Raw genomic sequence first — 23,812 nt, 5'->3', positions numbered from 1 at the left:
CTTTATTTCCTACATTTAGCAACTGATCAAAATGTAATGAAACCTTTTTATATGAGAAATTATACAGGTATCTTTAAAGTGTTCTCATGAGCATATTGCCAGTGATGCAGGCAAACTGCCCAGGAGGAGTGGGCAGCAGCTGGTGGATTTGTTTCCAGTTAGCACACATTGCAATGTTTAAAAGAAAGCTGCACTTCCTTTCAGTACATAGAAGAGTAAATCAGTGCTAATTTTAAATTGTCTTAAATATAATACAAAATAACGAAATAGGAAGTTGCCATTTTGCCAGTCAGCTGGCATGTTATGTGATGAAGGTGCTGCTCAGCCTGTCAGTGCCATGAGACAAGGGGACTCTAACTTAGTCTGTTTATAATTTTGGAAATCAGCATCTATACAGCATGCTTGCAAATACTGTTTAAACCTATTTCAGATTAACAGTTGCTTCTGGCGAATAAGTGAATCTGCTCAAAAAGCAAGTGCGGAAGTCTTCAGCCTGTTGCATGTCCATCTGTTAAGCAGCATTGCTAGTGGTTCCTTTGTCACAAACTGTCAGAATAGATTTCTTGGTACCATGTAACAGTAAAATAACAATGCTGAGAGATGTTAGAATCTCTGAGTCTTAGGGCACATGCACTTGTTACAGCCCTTGGGCTCTTTAACACTGGCATATAAGTAGTGCCCTACCAACTTCAGGGTCCATTTTGGTCAATTTCACGGCATAGGATTTGAAAATTCCATGTTTCAGATGTTTAAATCTGAAATTTCAGTGTGTTGTATCCGTGGTGGTCCTGACCGAAAAAGGGGTTGGGGGGGGGAAGAGAGGTTGCAAACCTGTTCTATGGGGTTCATGGGATTGCCACCCAAACTTCTGTGCTGCTTTCAGAGCTGGGCTCTGAAGGCAGCAGCCGCATAGCTTCCTGTAGCTGCAGGAGGTTCCTGTAGATGGAGGTGGGTCTGATCTCCCCTGTGCTGCTGGGAGTGCCTCTGCTAGGGAATCCTAGCTGCTAGTCCTGACTGGGCCGGCAAGAGACAGGACTTGTCCTGTCTCTTCATGGCTGCTCTCAGGTAGGGGATCAGACCCACCTCCGTGTACCTCCTCATGTTGCAGGAAGCTCAGGGGTTGATCTCCCTGAGAGCAGCCGTGCAGGAGAAGGACAAGTTCTGTCCATCCCCAGCCCAGCTGGGATTAGCAGCTAGGAGCCCCTGTCTGGGGCACTCCCAGCAGCAAGGGAGAGATTGGACCACAAGCCTCCTCCGGCTGCAGGAACTTCTGGGGCTGCTGCAAGCACCGGACCTTCCTGCACCAGGGGAGGTACCTGGAGGTGGGTCTGATCCTCCAAACCCCCACCCCCCTTCCAGAGTGGCCATGCAGGGGAAGGACAAGTCACTCCCAGCAGCTCAGGGGGGATAAGGTTTTAAGAGCTTATTTCATATTCTGTAACATGTTTTTCATGGCTGTGAAATTGGTAGGGCCCTAGATATAAGGTTTTCTGTTTCTTGAACTGTGGGTGAGACAGGAGAGAGACAAGGTCAGTGAATAAAAGGATCTCTTTAACCATCTCAGGTCTTCTGACTGATGGGGGTACCTTTCTGGTGCAGCCAGGGGAAGGCTATGAAGCTCTAGAATAAGGGCCGTAGGGATAATACAGTCCTGGAGATGAGGGCTAAAACAAGTCCCTGTGGGGTGGCAAGACTGTGTTCGGTTGCATTAGTTTTGAATCTGTTAGAGAGCCCAGAAAAGGAAACTGGAGAAATGTACTACTGTGTGGACTGTGATTTCACCTCCCCCACCAAATGAAATGGTATTTCTTAACATCTTGAACGTTTTATGTAGGTTTGTTATAGTGTGCTAATTCTGAATGTATCTATAAATGCTTAACAACTTCAACTAAAGGGAGCTGAAAATCATGCTATCTTTAATTGGGAAGGTAAATTTACCTAGATTTGCCACAAACTCTCTTTAATACCATGTGACCTTGATGTCTTGATGTGTTCTTTGAGAGTTTGATCAAACTTCCAGTGAAATCAATGGGAGGAGTTACACTTACTTCAGCATTTGTCTTGATTTTTAGGGTACTGGAATAGTCTCTATCTAGCACTGCAAATACAGTTAGTAGGACAGCTAAAATGAGATTTGTCTTTTCTGAGAAAAGAAACTCCATGCAAAGTCATAGAAAAAAAGTGTCTGGTATAGAAACTGATCAGCTTAGTTTTCAAACATGCACCTGTGCTATTATATTGCTTTTAATCTTGGATGATTGCTTCCCATTTCCATTTTCTCACTTTTAAGCATTACAACTATTTTAGTAAGACACATAAATTGTTGTTCTTTTTGCTAATTTAAGATGACTAGTTGAAATACCCAGAAGAATAGCAATTTTGTTTATAATTTATTAAATAAATCACCAAGAGGAGGGATATATGTTTTTTGTTGTTGACACTTTGTCCTCTCACTGGTCATGGGTCAATGCTCAGAAATGTTTCCTGGTCCTGAAAGCATTTGTAATTTGTTGAGGTATTTCTGGTAATAGCAGTTTATAAAACATCACATCACACCTTTTAAAAATAACACTCCTTTCCTAACGTGCTTTGCTGCCTTTCCTATTTCAGTTCTGACATTATTGTAGCAGCTGGCATATCATGAACTGAGATTACTGTCATATGCCATTCGAAACCGGTGTTTGAAGCGTTTAACAATCTACAGTTACATCATTGTTGTTTTAGCTCTAGCTGCTCTTGTTATAAGAGCCTTTGAAAAATCATTTTGGAATTGCTGGGGCTGGGTCAGGAGAAAGTAAGAGAGCAATCAGAATGTGCTTTTAAGGCCAGGCAACTTGCTGGGTACAGAAACAATTTCTACAAACTACTGAGAAGCAGAGATTTTATACCCAATGGACTGAGAGGGCTGAGGTGAATAGAGCTCCAGATCTGGCCTTTTACTTTTAGTCATTACTGTAGTTTATTGGGGATATACTTGTGAATCTGGTGATTGGTTTTAAGATGCCAGAATAAGATCTGGCTAGCTCAAGACTTTTGTTTCCTGTCTTTCAGAAGGTTTTGTGGGGCGGGGGCAGTAGACCCCCAAACCACACAGTTTCCTTTTACAGAGGTTTCAGAGGGGTAGCAGTGTTAGTCTGTATCAGTAAAAGCAATGAGGAGTCCTTGTGGCACCTTAGAGCCTAACAAATGTATTTGGGCATAAATAGCTTATGTCCAAATACATTTGTTAGTCTCTAAGGTGCCACAAGGACTCCTCATTGCTTTCGGAGAGGATTACACATCTGATTGCAAAGACCAACCACAGCACTAGAGAAGGGGTGCCATTGAAGAAACGAATACACCTCTACCCTGATATAACACGATCCATATAACACGAATTCAAATATAATGCGGGAAAGCAGTGCTCGCGGGGGTAGGGGGCACTCCGGCGGATCAAAGCAAGTTCGATATAATGCGGTTTCACCTATAATGCTGTAAGATTTTTTTGGCTCCCGAGGACAGCGTTATATTGGGGTAGAGGTGTACCTAGAGAGGAAGGATGGCCAGTGGCTATGGCATTAGCCTAAGACTTTGGAGATCTCTGCTCTATCTCAAACTCCCTGTACTTCAACAGGGCCAAACTGGAGCGGGACGGGTTTTGAGTGCAGTGGTAGTGGGAATCCACAGTGCTGGACTGTGAGGAGGGAGGAGTGGAATGCTGCGGGTAGAGAGTGGAGCCAGGAGGTTGATAACAGTGTGTGGGGGTAGAGGGTGGGGTGGGGGTGGGGGTAGGGGGCGCGTGTGAAAGAGTTTTTTGCAATAGCGGCTGCGGGGGAGGGCGGGTGTGGAGCTGCTAGATTTGAAGAGCTAGTATTGCCTGCAGCGTGTCCACTTGGTGCTCTATAACGTTTAAGAGCCGCTCCATGGCTTCTTTCTGGTGTGCTGCATTCTCCTTTCGGTCCCTCTTATCGCTGTCCTGCCACACCTTCAATTCCTGTTTCTCGGCTGCGGAGTGCATCGTAACCTCACAGAGAAAGTCCTCCTTAGTTTTTCGTGGCCGCTTTCTAATTCTGTGTAGCCAGTTCTGCCACTGATAACAAAGAGGGAGGCTGGGTTCCCAAGGTCATCTCTGTGAAGATTCAATGCTACATTTTACAGAAGCAGTATTGTTTGCAACACAGACAACACTGATTCAGTGTTTTAAAACACAGCCAGTACTCACACACCTGTCACTAGCTGGCTGACCCCAGGCAAGCACACGTGAGTCACAAGACCCCCAAAATGGTGAGTAGCCGCAGGGGCAGGGTAAATCACTCTTCCCGGACCCTGCTGTACACTGGGCACATGGCTCTTGGAGAGAGCCAGCACTGTAGGGGGGGCCTGATAATCATTCCTATCCGCACACTTTCCAGAGGATGTGATCATTATGAAAGATATCTCACTACTGAGGGTGAGCAGCGAATCAAGGGAGGGTCTTCTCCAAGCCTGTGGCTTCCATCCTGGCCCCTATGTGATTTGCCTGTGTGCAGCAATGGTCTCTCCCCCATCCCCGTGGTGGCACAGTGGCATGGGAAAGTTACTGTTGTTGAGACAAGAAACAAAACAGTTCTGCTGAGGAACCTGAGGCAGCGGATTGCCCAGAATCTCCACGAGAGTTTCCTGGAGATCTCTGAGGGAGATTCCCGTGAAGTGAGGGAGTCTATCAACAGCCTGTTCCGCTGCTCAGTCTAGGCATGAGGTGGGAGACAAACCTGCTTTCTGCAACCCTCCTGCCCCCAAAAATCACTTCAGCAATTCCTAAAATCAGATCCACTTACCAGGAGCCTCCTCTCCTGTTTGCGCTTCGCCAAGATACGACTGCTGTGACTGGTTAGGGTTCTCTGGGGTAGAAAAGAGCTCCTGACTGCATGCATCTCTGGCCTCCCAGTCATCCTCTGCCTCTGGGTCCCCCTCTCCCTCTTCATACAAGATTTCCTCTTCCTGGCTCGGTCCACTGTCAACTGGCACGTGAGCCAACGAAATATCCACAGGGGCCTTCACAGTGGAGGTGGGGTCGCCACCAAGTATCGCGTCCAGCTCTTTGTAGAACCGGCAGCTCATGGGTGCAGCACCAGAGTGGCGGTTTGCTTCCCGCGCTTTGTGGTAGGTGTTCCGCAGCTCCTTCACTTTGACCCTGCACTGCAGTTTGTCTCGGTCATGGCCCCTTTCTATCATGCATTGTGAAATCTGGCCGTAGGTATCATAATTCCTACAGCTGGAGTGCAGGGAAAGTTTTCTATACAGTAGGTTATCTTATGACACTACATATCACTATGGGCAGTGCATGGCGTACACCCAGATCACTAAAAATACACACAACACTAAAACTATACTGAACATAATTTGATGATTCAGAAGGCACTTCAGGATCTTGCAGTGTCTCAGGGTCATCATTATCAACATCAATTATCATTGTAGATGTAGAAGGTATAGGAGATTGGGCTGAATCTGTAATGATCCCTATGACACACCCTGGAAGCTGCTTTTTTGAATAAATCCCTGATATTAGCTTGCTTGCTTGTCTTCTGCCTCTTTTGCATAAAAGTAGAGTGCAGAATATGCAGTTGCATAACCTCCTGGGCAATATACTAGATTAAAGATTTGTGTTGGGAGAGATCAGAAATGCCAGTTAATAGAGCCTTCTGGTTGATAAAGGGCCGGTTAAGACAGCTTTTACTGTATTTCCTAAACATCACTGGTAATTTACCTTATGTTAATCCATGTATTTATTATCCATTAAGCAGTTTATAGACAGTTTACTGTGAAGAGACATATAGACAATGACATTATTACACCCAAGATTCAGCTAAATGTTAATATTTCCTTTTGATCTATGAATTAACAGAATACAGCCCTAGACAGGAACCATTTGGTTACATGGTTAACGTCTAACAAGATATAGGTAAACAGACCACTACAATCACTATCTTCTTCCAATTCTTTAACAATAAAAGTTTACATTTCAAAGATCTAGGCTGTCTAACATGGCTATGCTAGGTATAGCATATATAACCCTAATTACCATTTATATACTTCTCTAATATGTCTTTAAAGGTTAAATTTGGGTTTTTAGCCTGCAAGTTGCTCAACTCTTTCTCGCCCTGTCACAGACCTGAAAGAACATTTACATAAGAACGGCCGTACCGGGTCAGACCAAAGGTCCATCTAGCCCAGTATCCTATCTACCGACAGTGGCCAATGCCAGGTGCCCCAGAGGGAGTGGAGCTAACAGGCAATGATCAAGTGATCTCTCTCCTACCATCCATCTCCATCCTCTGACAAGCAGAGGCTAGGGACACTATTCCTTACCCATCCTGGCTAATAGCCATTAATGAACTTAACCACCATGAATTTATCTATATTAAAATATAAATATTTAGGGTTAAATCCTGGTCCCATTGAAATCAGTGGTAACTTCACTGGAGCCAGGCTTTCACCATTAGGCTAGGTCTACACTACAGACCTATACTGTGAAATTGGAAATTAAATATATCTAGAATTATCACAAACAATATAAACAAAAGGCTTGACTTGTAGCATAATCCTTGATTTTTCTGTTCTTAACTCGAAATCACTTTAAATGTCCTGTTTTTTAATAGCTAAGACCAGGGGTCGGCAACCTTTCAGAATTGGTGTGCCGAGTCTTCATTTATTCACTTTAATTTAAGATTTTGTGTGCCAGTAATACATTTTAACGTTTTTTAGAAGGTCTCTCTCTATAAGTCTATATATTATATAACTAAACTATTGTCGTATGTAAAGTAAACAAGGTTTTCAAAATGTTTAAGAAGCTTAATTTAAAATTAAATTAAAATGCTGATCTGACGCTGCTGGCCCGCTCAGCCCGCTGCCGGCCTGGGGTTCCATTCACCTAGACCGGCAGCGGGCTGAGCGGGACTGGCGGCCGGGACTCAGCCCGCTGCCGGTCTTGGGTTCCATCCGCCGGCTCCTGCCAGCCAGGGTCCCGGCTGCTGGCCCCGCTCAGCCCACTGCTGGTCTGGGGTCTTGGCCCTGCCTACACAGAGTGGGTACCTACCTTCTCCCTGGTTTTAGCCCATTTTATTCCTCTCTCTCTGCACTGAGCTGAGGGTGAGAGTGCACTGAGCACAGGGCTGGGGGTGAAGGAGCAGGCTGGGGGTTGGGGTGTAGGGTCTGGCCAGGAGCTAGAATGAGGGAGGGGGCTCAGCTTTGGGGCAGGAGGTTGGGGTGTGGAGCTCTTACCTGGGCAGCTCCCATTTGGTGTGAGGGGTGCAGGTGGGAATGGGGGGTGGGAGGGGGGTGCAGGAGCTTCCGTTTGGTGCTCAGGGTGAGGGTGGGGATGTGGGAGGTAGAAGAGTCAGGGAATGAGTCGGTGCAGGAGTCGGCAGAGGAATGGGGGGATGTGGGAGGTGCAAGAGTCAGGGCAGGGGTGCAGGAGTTGGCAGGGGAATGGGGGTGTGTGAGGATGGTGCAGAAGTCAGGGCAGAGGACTGGGGGCATGTGAAGGGGGTGCAGGAGTCAGGGCATGGAGTGTGGGGGAGCTGGTTATGTGTGGCGGGTGCCGAAGTCAGGGCTGGGGTTGTGGGGGTTGCAGGGGCCTGGGAGTGTGGGGGATGCAGGACTCAGGGCAGAGGGCTGTGGGGGGTTCAGGAATCAGGGCAGGAGGCGGATGGTGTGGGCTGGAGTCGGGATGCTCCCAGCCCCCTGCCCTGAGCAGTTCAAGGCAGGGGGCTGGAGGGGATATGCCCTAATTCCACCCTCCAGTTCAACTTCTGGCTCCACTTCTCCCCCTCCCTCTCCAGGGCCATCAGCTGTTTGGCCGCAGGGAGAGGGGGGAGCTTGGCTGCTGGTGGAGGCTGCCCTGCAGCAGCAGCTGGCAGGACCAAGCTTCTGCTCCCTGCCCCCGCAGGAGAGAGCGGTGGGTGGGGGGCGGAGAAGAGCAGACTGGGCCGGGCAGGATTTTTAATGGCATGCTGCTGCCTGCCGCGGTCCCGGCGGCCAGCCCTGCCCAGCCCGCTGCCAGCCTGGGTTTGGCTGCGGGCTGAACGGGGCCGGCAGCCGGGACCCCAGCAGGCAGCAGCGTGCCATTAAAAAATCGGCTTGTGTGCCATAGGTTGCCCACCCCCGTCTAAGACAGTGGGACTGAGTTGAAGTAGTCTAAACTTTACCTGTGCATTGCCTTGCTTTACACTTAATTTCATCTATTTGTATTGTAACCTTAACATTTAGGAGTGGTTCAGCATTAGCGAGTAAAGAAAGATTTGAATTTACCATAACTTCCCTGTAAGTTTTGCTCACACTGAAACTTAAATATGCATTTTTTAATGTTTAAGAAATTGTTTCAATTTACACTGTATTAATTGTCTATACTGGTCAAATAGTTTGCCTTCTGTGGTTCAGATATACACAAGAGTCAAAAATACAGTTGTCCATACACAGAGACACATGAGTAGGGGCAGAGGAGGAAAGTAGGTGTGCTATTTGAGGAAAAGGCAGAAGTGGGAGGGAAATTAAATATCCAGCTGAAATATAAAGATGAAAATTTCATCCACCTGTAATGAAATCTACCTGAATTTAATTTTTCTTTATGGCTAAAAGCCTGCTAAAATTATGGTCCAGGCTTACCATTAAGGCTTCCCTTTAAATCAACAAAGCCTGAAAAGTTTCCTGCCAGGTGCTGATCGTAGTTAAGAATGTAATCTTCTATTGTGGCTTCCCCCCTTCTTAAAAATTTTCAAAGGTAAAATCACATATATTTTAAAAATAAGTATAATAAGATTTAAAGTACTCAGACTTCATCTGTAGATTTCACAGAGCTTTACAAAGCTCTCTGAATCCCTTTATTACAGATGTAGAAATTCACGTGTCGAGTAGGTAAGTGGCTTTTTCATGGTAACAAAAATCAAGGTACAGAGTTGGCCATCTCTTGAGTTTCAGTTCTTTGTCATAAAGCATTCTGCCTCTAGTAACATTAAGATTTAAAATGTTTAACAGAATATGTATGTCAACTTCACGTCAAATGGTGACTTTTAAAACAAAGTAATTGAAACCAGTTGTTTCTTCACTTATTATAATTATTTGTTACAGTAGCACCCAGAAGCCTCATTCAAGATTGGGTCCTCCGTGCTTGTCACTGTACAAACATAAAATAAGACAGTAACTGTCCCAAAGAGCTTAACATTTAAAAATGCGAATTTTACTCTTGCATCTTTATAAGTGAGCCTTCCAGAATAAGGTTGAATTACTGATACCTGCACAACACCTGACCAGTGACTAACTTGTCAATAAGCTTTGACTTGTTATGGAGGCTGTCAGGAGGGAAACTGAACTATCCTTATAAGTCTATATGTTAATTTTCTATGGTCTCTCTGAGACCATATAAGACAGTGTTTCCTAATGTCCTTGGGAGGGGAGGAGGGAGAGAATACGCACATCTATCAGTTGTTCTGCAGAATTTTGGCTTTTATTTATTTATTTTTTTAAGAAAGCTGTTCGGTTGTGAAAACCGTCAAAAGGTGAGGGTAGTGTAACCAATGCATCAGGACTTGCCTGAGTTTTCAGAGAACCTGAAATGATAGTTCTGAGGCGTGAGCGGCCACATTTATTTTAATGAGTGCTGCCTCAGATGCAGAAGTTTGTGATACTTAAAATTGTTAATATTGATCTTTAACTGTTCATTATAACATGTAAGAATAAGAAAGGAAAGAAAGCATCATATTACAAAGATGGACAACTGCATTTTCCAAAGTACCGAAGTAGTGTGAAGGACTAGTTAGGGATGTGTGTGTGGAAGGTGAAAATGTTAAGATGGGATCACCCAACTATCAAGCTGTCCAGCAATGGCTCAAGAGCAGGAGTACCACCCAAAGGGCAGACTGTCAAGAACCATGGCACAAACCCCCAATTGGCTGAGAGTTCTATACTTAGATTTCAGTAACCAATTATCAAGTGTAAACTCCTCCGGCACTGTAACAACCTAAACAAGAAGTACCCTTGGGTAATCTGTCTTGCTACCCAGGTAAGCTTATGTTTGTGGTAGGTGGTCCCTTATACCAAGTATCACAGTAATATTCAGGTTACTTCAAGTCCCAAAGGACCAATCACTTCCTCAGGTCAGTAGCACTTTAGATCTACACCAGAGCCAACTCCTATAGCCAATCCTTTAATAAACTATGGAAAGAGTGATTATATAGGAAAAGGAAATGAGAGTTATTTACAAAGTTCACACAGGTACACGCAAATGAGTTCCAGTCGTAAATTTAAAAAAAAAAGGTCTATAATAAGCAAGCTCTCTGTGTCCTTTAGGGCTAACCTGGGCTAAGCACTGGACATCTTTTGCTTATGTCTAGTGATCCTTGTCCCAGAAAGTCCATGCAGCATAAAGATCCAGTTCCTCCTGTTAGGGGGTTTTATTTCCTTTCCTCCTTCCACTTCAAGTTGCAAACTCAGTTGACAGGTAAATCTTATGTCATCTCCATGGAGGTGGGGAGAGTAAACAACAAAGTCTTTTGTCCCTTTTAATGTTTCACTCTAGTCCATCTGGTGTGGATGGGCCTTCCTTGTCAGACAGGACTGTAACAACTTCTGTTGGAGACTAGTATTTCACACTAATTAATCATTCTCTCCTGTCTGGTGACTTACAATACAAATGGTTAAATATTACTGTACAGTCTGGGATACAGATGTTATATGTGAGATTAATGCATGCAAGAATTTAAAAGCATTCAATAAAGTCTAAACACTAAGCAAATTTTTATTCCTCTAATACCTATTTTAATACTAACACACAGGTGAGTCAAACTGGCTGACCAGCTAGGTATTTGTCAGTGTTCAGTGGAGATATGGGGATCTTGGCATGAGTTGGCACCTGCTCTGTCAGTGTCACACCAACACATGGTGAGGTTGGGGGAAGAGGGGGAGGGCCTTGATGGGTACAATGGGTTTATTTTCTTGAAGTGAGCATTCAGTTTTTTCCAAAAGTTTGGGAAGCACTGGTTGTTAGCTAAATGTATGGTATTTGTAATGATGGTTTTAGTGATGATTGCCTTTTCACTATGCTATGCTGAGATGACTAATTTATGTAAGTCACTAACCATCTAACAGATCACATCTTTTGGTGGCCTCGTCTGGGGTTTGAATGAGAAGTGAAAGGCTTTCCTCAGTGTGTTTTTCATTGAACTTATTTGTTGCTTGAAATGCTAGTTGGTCGCGTGACGAGAGACCCTATACTCAATTTGATGGCATTTCTCCGTTTGTCTGTAATGTAATAGTTTTTGAACACTACACTTGGATTTACTTTAAGACTGACCTGTAAGACTGGTGAGAAAAATGTGGATGTAGCTGTAAAACATTGATGAATGTTAAGGAGACTTGGAAACCTACCAGTACCAAAAGAAAAATACTATTTATTTTTCAAGATAATACACGACTAATAAAAATAATGCACATTCACTTTATCACTTTTGCTGCTCTGTTTCTAGACTAGATCTCACTAAATAATGTTTTAAAAAAAATCTTAATGGCTCTTTAAACATGCTCAAAAATAGCGGTTCTCAAACTGTGGGTCAGGACCCTGTTTTAATGGGGTCGCCAGGGCTGGTATTAAACTTGCTGGGACCTGGGGCCAAAGCCAAAGTCAGAGCGTGACTGCCTGTGGCCGAAGCCCAAGAGCTTCAGCCCTGGGTGGCAGGGCACAGGTTACAGGCCCCCCACCTGGGACTGAAGCCCTTGGGCTTTGGCCACCCCCGCCCGGAGTGGCGGGGCTCGGGCTTTGGCTTCGTTCCCCTCTTGTGAGTTCGTGTAGTAATTTTTGTTGTCAGAAGCGGGGTCACGATGAAAAGAAGTCTGAGAACCCCTGCTCAAAAATAATGAATGTCTGTCTCTACCTGTATGAAGGTAGACTAATATTAATTTGTTTTTAAAGTATCAGCAAAGTTTAATTTGTTCTTTTTGTTCTCTTTTAGGTTTCTACAAGTTGGAGTGTGACTTAATTTCTCATCGTATGGATCACTGAATGAGTAACAGATGGCCTTACCTCGTCTTACGGGAGCTTTACGCTCCTTTTCAAATGTCACTAAACAAGATGATTATAGTGAAGAATTGGGTGACTTAATGGTAAAGATACTAAGTTTTATCTTCGTAGTTTTTTTGTTTTAAATTCTAGTGTATGTTGTAAGAGTCTATTAATTCTGTTTCCTTAAGGTAAACTGCTATTTTGTTAATGGCAAGATCAGGAAGACTATTTAAGTATAGATTCTTTGTGCATGTCCTGCGTATCCCATTATGTTCATACATGATTGAATTTACCTTGGCTTGGAGGGTTTGTGCAAGGCCCTATCTTCTGCTTTGTACCGATGGCTACCCCTGTGGGGTAGGTTGGCTGTATAAAAGGGCTTTGAAACTCCATGCAGGAGTGATAAGAGACTGCTGACCAGACATGGCAAACCCATGAAAAAAATGCTGAAATTGGGCTTGTTTTTGACTGAATTGGCTTGTGAGTTGTTTGTTGGCTAGTTTTTGGCTTGTTGCTTGTTTGGCTTGTTGCATGTTGTACCTTGTTGCTGCTTCTTTGTTTGTTTGTTTGTTTGTTTGTTTTGATTGGCTCCCGACAAGCAGAGGCAAGAGCGGGAGAGTTGGGTGTACTTGGGGCCCTCCACAGTCCAGACTCTGTGCCATGGGGATCTAGTCACATAGAGTGTTGGGTTCATAGGGATTGGCTTGTTTTGGCCTTGTTTTGAAATGGGATTAGCTTGATTTTTGGCTTATTGTGAAAGTTGGGGTGCTTATTTACCATGTGAAAGTTGACAACTGTGCTGCAGGCAGAAGTCCAGCATGGGGGCTATGGACAGGTGGCATATGTGTGCATTCGGTGCAAGGAGCTCCTGGCCCACAGAGACCGTGTATGTGCTTTGAAGACCAGAGTTGCTGGTCTAGAGGAGCTAAGGGAGACAGAGAGGTACATAGATGAGACTCCGGGACACAGTAGAATAGTCTCACCCCTGATCTGACAGGCAGAACTGCAGAGTATCAATGTGTGGATGAGACGGTGGTGTAGAGAGGAGGGATTTAGATTTATTAGGAACTGGGGAAACTTGTGGGAAAGGGGGAACCTATACAGGAAGGATGGGCTCCACCTAAACCAAAATGGAACCAGATTGCTGGCACTTAAAATTAAGACGGTCGTAGAGCAGTTTTTAAACTAAGGACTGGGGGAAAGTCGACAGGTGCAGAGGAGTACATGGTTTGGACAGAGACATCCCTTAGGAGAGGATCTATTAAGGGAGATTCTCTATGTCCTAGTAAGGAGGAGAGGATGGAAGATAATAAAATATGGGTGGGATCTGATGAGAAACAGTCTAATGAAAAAGAGTCCCATTCGTTTATATCACGTAATGGCAGACAGCTGAAAAGTGAGAAGTTTTTAAAGTGCTTATATACAAATGCTAGAAGTCTAAATAATAAGATGAGTTAACTAGAGTGCCTCGTATTAAATGAGGATATTTATATAATAGACATCACAGAAAGTTGGTGGAATGAGGATAATCAGTGGGACACACTAATACCAGGGTACAAAATATATGGAAGGACAGACCAGGTCGTGCTGGTGGGGGAGTGGCATTATGTGAAAGACAGCATAAAATCAAATGATTTTAAAATCTGAAATGAACCAAACTGTACCACAAAATCTCTATGGATAGTAATTCCATGCTCAAATAATAAGAATATAGTATAGGACAGGGGTCGGCAACCTTTCAGCAGTGGTGTGCAGAGTCTTTATTTATTCATTCTAATGTAAGTTTTCGTGTGCCAGTAATACATTTTAACATTTTTACAAGGTCTGTTTCTGTAAGTCTATAATATATAACTAAACTATTGTTGTATGTAAAGTAAATAAGGTTTTAAAAATGTTTAAGAAGCTTCATTTAAAATTAAATTAAAATGCAAAGGCCCCTGGACCAGTGGCCAGAACCCGGGCAGTGTGAGTGCCACTGAAAATCAGCTCGCGTCCCGCAGGTTGCCTACTCCTGGTATAGGGATATATTACCGACCACCTGACCAGGATGGTGATAGTGACTGTGAAATGCTCAGGGAGATTAGAGAGGCTATAAATATAAAAGAACTTAGTAATAATGGGGGATTTCAACTATCCCCATATTGATTGGTACATGTCACCTCTTGGAGCAGCTAGTCCTGGAACCCACAAGAGAAGAGGCAATTCTTGATTTAGTCCTAAGTAGAGCGCAGGATCTGCTCCAAGAGGTGAATATAGCTGGACCGCTTGGTAATAGTGACCATAATATAATTAAATTTAACGTACCTGTGGTGGGGAAAACACCACAGCAGCCCAACACTGTAGCATTTAATTTCAGAAAGGGGCACTACACAAAAAATGAGGAAGTTAGATAAACAGAAATTAAAAGGTACAGTGCCAAAAGTGAAATCCCTGCAAGCTACATAGAAACTTTTTAAAGACACCATAATAGAGGCTCAACTGAAATGTATACCCCAAATTAAAAAACATTCTCAGAGAACCAAAAAAGAGCCACTGTGGCTAAACAACAAAGTAAGAGTAGCAGTGAGAGGTAAAAAGGCATTCTTTAAAAAGTGGAAATTAAATCCTAGTGAGGAAAATAGAAAGGAGCACAAACTCTGGCAAGTGAAGTGTAAAAATACAATTAGGAAGGGCAAAAAAGAATTTGAAGAACAGCTAGCTAGAGACTCGAAAAGTAATAGCAAAATTTTCTAAGTACAGCACAAGCAGGAAGCCTGCTAAACAACCAGTTGCAGAGGAACTAAATTAATTCTTTGCATCTGTCTTCACAGTTGAGGATGTGAGGGAGATTCCCAAACCTGAGCCATTCTTCTTAAGTGACAAATCTGAGGAACTGTCCCAGATTGAGATGTCATTAGAGAAGGTTTTGGAACAAACTGATAAATTTAAACAGTAATAAGTCACCAGGGCCAGATGGTATTGACCCAAGAGTTCTGAAGGAACTCAAATGTGAAATTGCAGAACTACTAACTGTAATTTGTAACCTATCATTTAAATCTGCTTCTGTACCAAATGACTGGAGGATAGTTAATGTGACACCCATTTTTAAAAAGGGCTCCAGAGGCGATCCCGTCAATTACAGGCCGGTAAGCCTGACTTCAGTACCGGACAAACTGGTTGAAACTATAGTAAAGAACATAATTGTCAGACACATAGATGAACATAATTTTTTGGGGAAGAGTGAACATGGTTTTTGTAAAGGGAAATCATGCCTCACCAGTCTACTAGAATTCTTTGAGCGGGTCGACAAGGGGGATCCAGTGGATATGGTGTACTTAGATTTTCAGAAAGCCTTTAGCAAGTTCAGGAGTACTTGTGGCACCTTAGAGACTAACAAATTTATTAGAGCATAAGCTTTCGTGGACTACAGCCCACTTCTTCGGATGCATATAGAGTGGAACATATATTGAGGAGATATATATACACACATACAGAGAGCATGAACAGGTGGGAGTTGTCTTACCAACTCTGAGAGGCCAATTAAGTAACAGAAAAAAAACTTTTAAAGTGATAATCAAAATAGCCCGGTACAGACAGTTTGATAAAAAGTGTGAGAATACTTACAAGGGGAGATAGAGTCAATGTTTGTAATGGCTCAGCCATTCCCAGTCCTTGTTCAATCCTGAGTTGATTGTATCTAGTTTGCATATCAATTCCAGCTCAGCAGTCTCTCGTTGGAGTCTGTTTTTAAAGTTTTTCTGTTGTAAGATAGCCACCTGCAGGTCTGGCTTCTTCAAAAACAGACTCCAACGAGAGCACAGTCAACCTGTGGAACTCTTTGCCAGAGGATGTTGTGAAGGCCAAGACTATAACAGGGTTAAAAAAAGAACTATATAAAGTCATGGAGGATAGATCCATTAATGGCTATTAGCCAGGATGGTCAGGGATAGTGTCCCTAGCCTCTGTTTACTAGAAGCTGGGAATGGGCGACAGGATGGATCACTTGATGAGTACTTGTTCTGTTCATTTCCTCTGGAGTGCCTGGCATTGGCCACTGTCGGAAGAAAGTATACTGGGCTAGATAGACCTTTGGTCTCACCCCGTATGGCTGTTCTTAACATTTAATGAAGTTGGCATCTGCACTGGCCCAGAGTAGTCTGGTGACCACTGAGATATGTAGGCTTCAGGTATAAGCCCTTTCCCCTCTACCTCCGGATAGCATACACATGCTATTGGATGGAATCGATGGTTTTCATCTCTTCATACCACTACGGTGGTCCCTCCATGAAGTCTGATTATATAAGGTTTGGAAGCCTGTGTATATATGTGCCTAAGATGTATGCCATACTTTAACTAGACAATTCTGTTAAATTGGATTTTTCATATTGGTAAAATTTAGGAATTGAAAATAGACAAATAGGAAATTAACTGTGAAACAAAATAATTGCTGTGCATAATTAATGAACAAAAAATGAGCTGAACTTCTGGTACTTGATTGCTGAAGAGTAATTCTTTTTCATGAATTCACTGAAAGGTAACCAACTTTTGAAATGCCTTTCCAACTTTGTTTTTTCCATAGGGATTTTTCTCCATCTCTAATATTTTTCCAAATTTAGTCAACCCAGAGTGGTGTTACAGGAAAACATTTCCTTCTCCCACCAATAATTGGAAACAGAACATTTAGCTGTAATAAAAGTGGGTTGTTGATTCTTACATTTTGCTGAGATAATTATACTCATTATTTACACACATTTTAAAGCTAAATATGCTCTTGGTTGAGATTAGGTAGAGGTGACATCTCATAGCAATGGAACATAGGTAGTTGTTCCCTCCACTTTGAGTATTTTTTTTAAATTTTAGTACCATCTCTTAAATCTCCCTGGAGTATGCCCTTGTGACATTTTCTCCCCTGAGCAGTTGGACAGCCTGAGAATGGCCTGCTAAACTTACTGGCCTCCCAGGGGGCATGCAACCTTTCCAAAGCCAGAAAATTGTGCTTTTTGGAAGCAAATTGTGTTTAGCTAACCAAAACTGTGTTCAAGTCATCTCATCTCTATTTGTTATCTGTGACAATCTCTCAGTAATTGAGTGATATTAAAAGAAAATAACCATTACATTTTACACACTTTTTTGTGCGTATGATACAGTATATCATTGGACTGGCTTCGGAGGGAGAGCCTGTTGGACCTGTAATTGCTGTGTATCTATTGTATCATCACTCTTTTAATACTAAACTAAAAGTTTTATCAACAACTATGATAACCATTAAAATTATCTGAGTGAGATGTTAGTGGCCAGTTTGTTACCCAGAAAGGTTAGTCATAGCCTTGTATCTGTTAAATAAAAATCTTAATCATAGTTTTGCTATCCTGAAAGATGAATTTCTACTTGCAACATTTTTATGCAGCCCTTTGTGAGAAACTTCAAAATAAATAAATAAATACATGCCTTATTAAAACAATTTTATGGGAGCTTAGAGGCTGACCTAATTAATAGGACTATTGAATGTTAGAGGAGAAATTGATTCTACAGATGGGTGGAATTACCAGATTTAACTTCACAAATGTTAGTAACGTTGTCTAAAAAATTATAATTTTTCTGAAAGTTAGCATTGTAATCTGGCTGCAAACCTCCGGAGACTGTAGTTTGGGTGAAAAACACATGGAACTCTGAAAACGCTAACAGAAGTAAATTACAAGTTTTTCTTTTGGTTGTGTGGGAAGCAAAAAGCAAAGGAAGACTTGAACAAAGCAATACTAACTTAGAGGATTGGTAATGGTATTGTGGAAAACCAGAGTCTGTATGCCTGCAAACTGATGACAAATCATGAAACTCAAATCAAACGCGTTGTTCAGTGGTCACATATCTTGAAACGTATATGCTTATGTTCTTCCGTCAGCAGGGACTACAGATGTGGCTCGTCCTGGGTGAATTAAGTAAACTTGTTATCTTAACTCTGCAATAACTATTATAAACCCAACATAAACTTATTTTTAAGTCACCGAGGTTAAGATGGATGAAATCTTAATTTATCTAAACTGGTGGGCCCTCTAAAAAGGGAGACTAGGCTGCTTCCAGTGGCTGACAGGTCTGTCTCCAATGCTACAAGTAAGCTGAAGATCAAAGGTTAGAACAGGGGTCGGCAACGTTCGGCACGCGGCTCACCAGGGTAAGCATCCTAGTGGGCCGGGCCAGTTTATTTACCTGCTGACACGGCAGGTTCGGCGGGAAGCCGTGGCCAGCACATCCCTCGGCCCGCGTCACTTCCCGCCGCTCCCATTGGCCCGGGACGGCGAACCGCGGCGAGTGGGGGCTGTGATCGGCCGAACCTGCCACATCAGCAGGTAAATAAACTGGCCCGGCCTGCTAGGGTGCTTACCCTGGCGAGCCGCATGCCTAACGTTGCCGATCCCTGGGTTAGAATCTATGGATTTTGCTATTTGAAAAAGGAAATGTTCAAGTGAACACAGGTAATTTTTCCTTTCAGGTTTGTACAGAGACCAATGAGTGCTAATCTTGACTGGACCCTTTGGGTGCTTGTGTATGACTAATTATAAATAATTAAGATCAATGCAAGGCTGATTAACTGTTCAAGTGTAACAGCTATAGAGGAAACTGAACCTTAAGACAACCCTTATAAAAGTCCAAAGGAGTAAAAGTTGTTGACTGTATTCAAGACCAGCAACTTATAAAATGAAAGGTAAATAAAAAAACGTATGGCATGATTTTTTTTCTTTAAAATGTTTCTCTAACCAACCAGATATTTCTTTATAGCAAATTGCTAGAAATAAATTGGTCTCTGGCACTTTGGATCTATGTGAAACTCCCACGCATAGGAGAGCACACGAAGCCAGATTCTGAATTCATTTACACCTGTGTAAACGCAGAGTAACCTGACTGACTTCAATTTACTCTAGATTTACACTACTGTAACTGAGATCAGATTTTAGCCTTCTATTCCTCTTGTTTCTAAGGTATTGCACTATTGCAACTAAGTGAAACATGAGAAGAAAATCCATCCATTGAACCAAGCATTAGCAACAACTAATACAGCATAAATTGGAGGGAAATATTGCAGTGCACTTTATTTAATACTTTTTTCTTAAATAATCTCCAGTGCTGAATGTCCTAGAATAATCTGAATAATAAACAGGTTTCAGAGTAGCAGCCGTGTTAGTCTGTATCCGCAAAAAGAAGAACAGGAGTACTTGTGGCACCTTAGAGACTAACAAATTTATTAGAGCATAAGCTTTCGTGGACTACAGCCCACTTCTTCGGATGCATATAGAATGGAACATATATTGAGGAGATATATATACACACATACAGAGAGCATAAACAGGTGGGAGTTGTCTTACCAACTCTGAGAGGCCAATTAATTAAGAGAAAAAAAACTTTTGAAGTGATAATCAAGCTAGCCCAGTACAGACAGTTTGATAATTAATTGGCCTCTCAGAGTTGGTAAGACAACTCCCACCTGTTTATGCTCTCTGTATGTGTGTATATATATCTCCTCAATATATGTTCCATTCTATATGCATCCGAAGAAGTGGGCTGTAGTCCACGAAAGCTTATGCTCTAGTAAATTTGTTAGTCTCTAAGGTGCCACAAGTACTCCTGTTCTTCTTTTTGTGAATAATAAACGTTTGTTATATTACCACTGCTGCTACTCTTCATCCAGGATGATGCCACATGAATGAATGGAGCTGGTAAAGGAGAAAGTACTTTTTGAGGAATGAGATGTTTATATATTTTAAAATTCCATTCCTTTTATCATTACATTTTTTTTCCTTAAAAAAGAAAAAATAGAGAAGGACAGTGGTAATGACTAGAATGAGGGATGGTTTTGGTGGTGGGGGTTTTCCATTTCAGGAAAGCTTACAAATACTGGTATTGGTATTTAGTTGGGAAAAGAGAAGTTAGAGAGCAAATAGAATTTATAAATAGGTGATGCAGATAGCAACGCCTCTAGTGAGGGTTGCCCAATGCTTCCTGTTATAAATATCCTGTTTTTCAGTAGGTTATGATTGTGCCAAACTTAAATCATTCAGGTTGAAATTTTCCATGATGGTTGTCTGCTGGTCACCCTAACAGCAGCCCAAAAAGCAAGAGGCTCACTGATACCTGGTAGTAAGTTTCAGTTGGCCTCACCAGTTCAGTGTACCCCAACTCACTGATGTATCTAGAACGGGGGCGGGCAAACTACGGCCCGGGGGCCACATCCCGATGGGGAGCGGGGTCCGGGGCTCGCCCTGCTCTGTGTGTGCCATGGCGCTGCGCGGCTCCCAGAAGCAGCGGCATGTCCCCCTCCAGCTCCTACGTGGAGACACAACCAGGTGGCTCTGCACGCTGCTCCTGCCCCAGGTATTACCCCCACAGCTCAAGCAGCTCCTGGAAGCAGCGGTATGTCCCTTCTCCAGCTCCTATGTGGAGGCACATCCAGGCGGCTCGGTACACTGCCCTGAAAGCAGGCGCCGCCTCTGCAGCTCCCACTGGCCGTGGTTCCAGGCTCATGGGAGCTGTGGGGTAACACCTGGGGCAGGAGCAGCGGGCGGAGCCGCCTGGTTGTGCCTCCACATAGGAACTGGAGGGGGGACATGCCGCTGCTTCCAGGAGCTGCTTGAGGTAAGTGCGGCCAGGAGCCTGCACCTCTGACACCCTCCCGCACACCAAACCCCTGCCCCAGCCCTAATCCCTCTCCTGCCCTCTGAACCCCTCGGTCCCAGCCCGGAGGACCCTCCTGCACCCCCAACCCCTCATCCCCACCCCAGAGCCTGCACCCCCAGCTGGAGCTCGCACCCCAATCCCCTACCCCAGCCCGGAGCCCCCTCCCACACCCTGAACTCCTCATTTCTGACACCATCCCAGACCTGCACACCCAGCCGGAGCCCTCACCCCCTCCCGCACCCCAACCCCCAATTTTGTGAACATTCATAGCCCGCCATCTAGAAGGTGTCATGTAAGATACCAATAGAAAGCTAATATCATGTTAAAAATCAATATTATTGTGTGGTGTATGTACAGAGGACAAATTAAAACTTGGAAAATTATTATTAAATTATGTCTGCCAGGCAGGGCTAAAGCTATCCCACTCTAGACAAGAATGTGGTTCTGCCACCTTAAAGGTATTTCCAAAGGACTTTAGGAAACAATGGAAATGTAATTTACATAGATGATAAGGAGGATCAACAAGCAGAGGAAATGACCTTTCAGCATCATTGCAGGGGGGAAGGAGATTGAGGGAAACAGATCAGTTTGTATTTTATCAATAACCATCAGGGGAAGAAACCAGCCTGGAACTTCCTTTTGCCACCAGACTCCCAGGACAGGTAGGTACTAGCTTGCCTTAGTGCCGCAGCACCACCGATCGGCCTTTTAACGGTCTGGTCAGTGGTGCTGACTGGAGCCTCTAGGGTTCCTTTTCGACCGGGTGTTCCAGTCGACACCTGGTCATCCTAGTCCCGAGCATTGGCTCCGCAGCTCCTATTAGCCTTTGTTTTTATGAATTGCATGTTAATTCTAAACAAAATGCCCTTATTTTCTCTGATTATTCTTTTTCAGAATAAAAGGTCAAAATTACATAGACAGTTAATGAGCTCTGAGCTTACATGGAAGAAGATACTAAAATTTGTTGAAGATAGTTTGGACAAGAAAGAACAGCAGTCTGTAAATGGACATTTAAGAACTATATTACAGGCTGCAAAACAAATAGGTAAGTCTTAATTTGTTAGTAATCTAATATCATCAACCTGAAAACCAAATTTTAAGTTGATATGTATGTTTTGTACTCCTTAGTTCTTCCTTCAGATATACCCTGGAAACTAAAGCCAATCTGAGTTACATATGCATATCTAAGATTGGAATTTGGCCCTCAGGACGTCTTTTAAATTTGACTTAATTTTCTGGAATTGTTGCTTCTCATACTGTTAGAGTGCTTTCTTTTACTGCTCTTTAAGCAACCTCCAATAATTAAGGTGTTACAGTTACTTTTGGCACATCAACAAGTGGAGAAGAGAATAAGTTTGGTGGTATCTACTTCAGTGCAGAAATAGTTGTAATAGCAGAGAGTGGATTTTTTAATAACTTTATCATTCTGAAACTAGGCACCTGGGAAACAAGAGACAGAGAAGAAGCCTCTAATTTTAGCCTCCCCTCCACCCCTTTTACCAGTGTAGGGAACGGAGTGGAGTTGTGTTTTTTGTTTTGTTTTTGTTTTTGTTTTTAAGGGGTGGGGTGGGGGGAAGAGGAAAATCCCAGTCTGTCAAAATGAAAACGTTTTAAAAAAATTTGAATATTTTTCAATAAACCAAACTTTGTGAGACAAAATGTGTGGGAAAAGTTTGTTTTCAACAAAACCGTATTTAAAAAAACTTTTTTGTTGAGAAAATTTCAATTAGCATTATTGGTGGGGTTGAGCCCCATTAGCTCCTAGTCACCCCTTGTCAGCATGAGGGTCAAGGAGATGTTTTGTAGGTGGGGGGTGTTCTTTGTTCATAGTTGATGCTTGGCTAAGGATTATCTCCCTGAGTTTGGTGGTGGTAGGCTTAAATTTTCCTGTATTTTTTTCCTGGTTACTGTTCAGAAATCTCAAACAGCAGCCACAGGATAAATATGACTGGTGGGGATTAAGCTACGTAAACCTGTTATATGTGTAAATATGGCAGTCCATCACCTTGATAGTACTATGGGATCCAAGACGTACATCCTTGCACGTGACTGCCTGAATGACATCTGCAGAAAGAAACTGCTTTGCTGTGGTTTGAGACATTTTGCTCCAAAGCAGAAAACCCTTGGCCAGGCTGACATACCAAGTGACTTTCTGTCTGGGAAGCAGTGTCAGTTTTTGCCAGTATCCACTCTGAGTCTAGCTATACTGGGCTATTTATTTTATCAGAAATTGATGCCAGGTATCAGTAGCCAGGACAGGACATGTGGGTGGGCCCCGACTTGGGGTGAGCGGGCAATGACGGGGGTAGGAGTCATCAGGGCTGCCTTCCCCTCCTCCTGCCAGCCCTGCGGGGAGGGGGAGGAATGATGCTCTGGTCAGGGCCCCCAGAAAACTGGGGTAACCGGTAAAAATGTGCACCCTGTGCCCCCACCCACTCCGCCCCCTTGCCTGGTGCTTAGGGCTTGGCCTGCTCCACCTGCCCGACACTCCTGCTGGGGAATGGGGTGGGCACTTGTCCCGCTCCACCTGCCTGGTGCACCAGCAGGGGAGTGGGGGGTGGGGCCTTGCAAGCCCCCGCGCCCCGCTCTCTGGTAGGGGCGCCTGGTGGGCAGAGCGGGGCAAGCCCCCGACCTGGCTCCCCGGTTGGAGTGCCGCGTGGGTTGCGGGAGCGGGCCAAGCCCCCGATCCCACTCCCCAGCTGGAGCATTGGGCAGGAGGAGTGGGGCAAGCACTGAAGCAGGAGGAGAGCCGGGGCTGCGGGGTGGGTCTGGATGCTAAGTGGGTGGGCTGTGACCCACCTGTGGCTACGCCCAGCCAGCTATACTGGTATTAAGCTAAGGGACAGACTTGATTGCTTCAGAGAGTAATGCTCCTGTACAAAGCCTACATTGTTTCCTTGCCCTGGTATGATTGGTGAGATTCCTTAAAGGACTCTCGCATGGTTTTCCTCCTGATCCAGGAACTCTTTCCTTCCTGGGACCTTAACTTAGTGTCATTTGGACTGATGGGTCTCCCCCTTTTGAGCCACTGACTACTTGTATTTACTGTCTATCAATGAAGACAGCCACGAGTGAGGCAATCTCATCCGCTAGGCCCTCATCCAGGTCCTCATCTTGTGCCCTCCTTACATGGCCTTTCACATGAACAGAGTCACT

The 23,812-nt window shown here is 43.8% G+C and overlaps 1 protein-coding gene across 2 annotated transcripts in view; it reads left to right on the top strand.

Annotated features, from left to right (window-relative positions):
* ASCC3 (activating signal cointegrator 1 complex subunit 3) overlaps positions 1 to 23,812 on the top strand; it is a 495,794-nt gene that overhangs the window by 7,479 nt on the left and 464,503 nt on the right. For both annotated transcript variants that reach the window (XM_065588248.1, XM_065588249.1), the window contains exons 2-3: positions 11,961 to 12,111; positions 21,551 to 21,701. In XM_065588248.1, the coding sequence (XP_065444320.1) occupies positions 12,022 to 12,111; positions 21,551 to 21,701 (241 nt within the window). In that variant the 5' untranslated portion in view covers positions 11,961 to 12,021. The remainder of the gene's footprint in view (positions 1 to 11,960; positions 12,112 to 21,550; positions 21,702 to 23,812) is intronic.

The sequence above is a fragment of the Chrysemys picta genome, chromosome 3, assembly GCF_011386835.1.
Source record: "Chrysemys picta bellii isolate R12L10 chromosome 3, ASM1138683v2, whole genome shotgun sequence".
NCBI classification, from domain to species: domain Eukaryota; kingdom Metazoa; phylum Chordata; order Testudines; family Emydidae; genus Chrysemys; species Chrysemys picta.
This window is presented reverse-complemented; position numbering and strand designations above follow the sequence as displayed.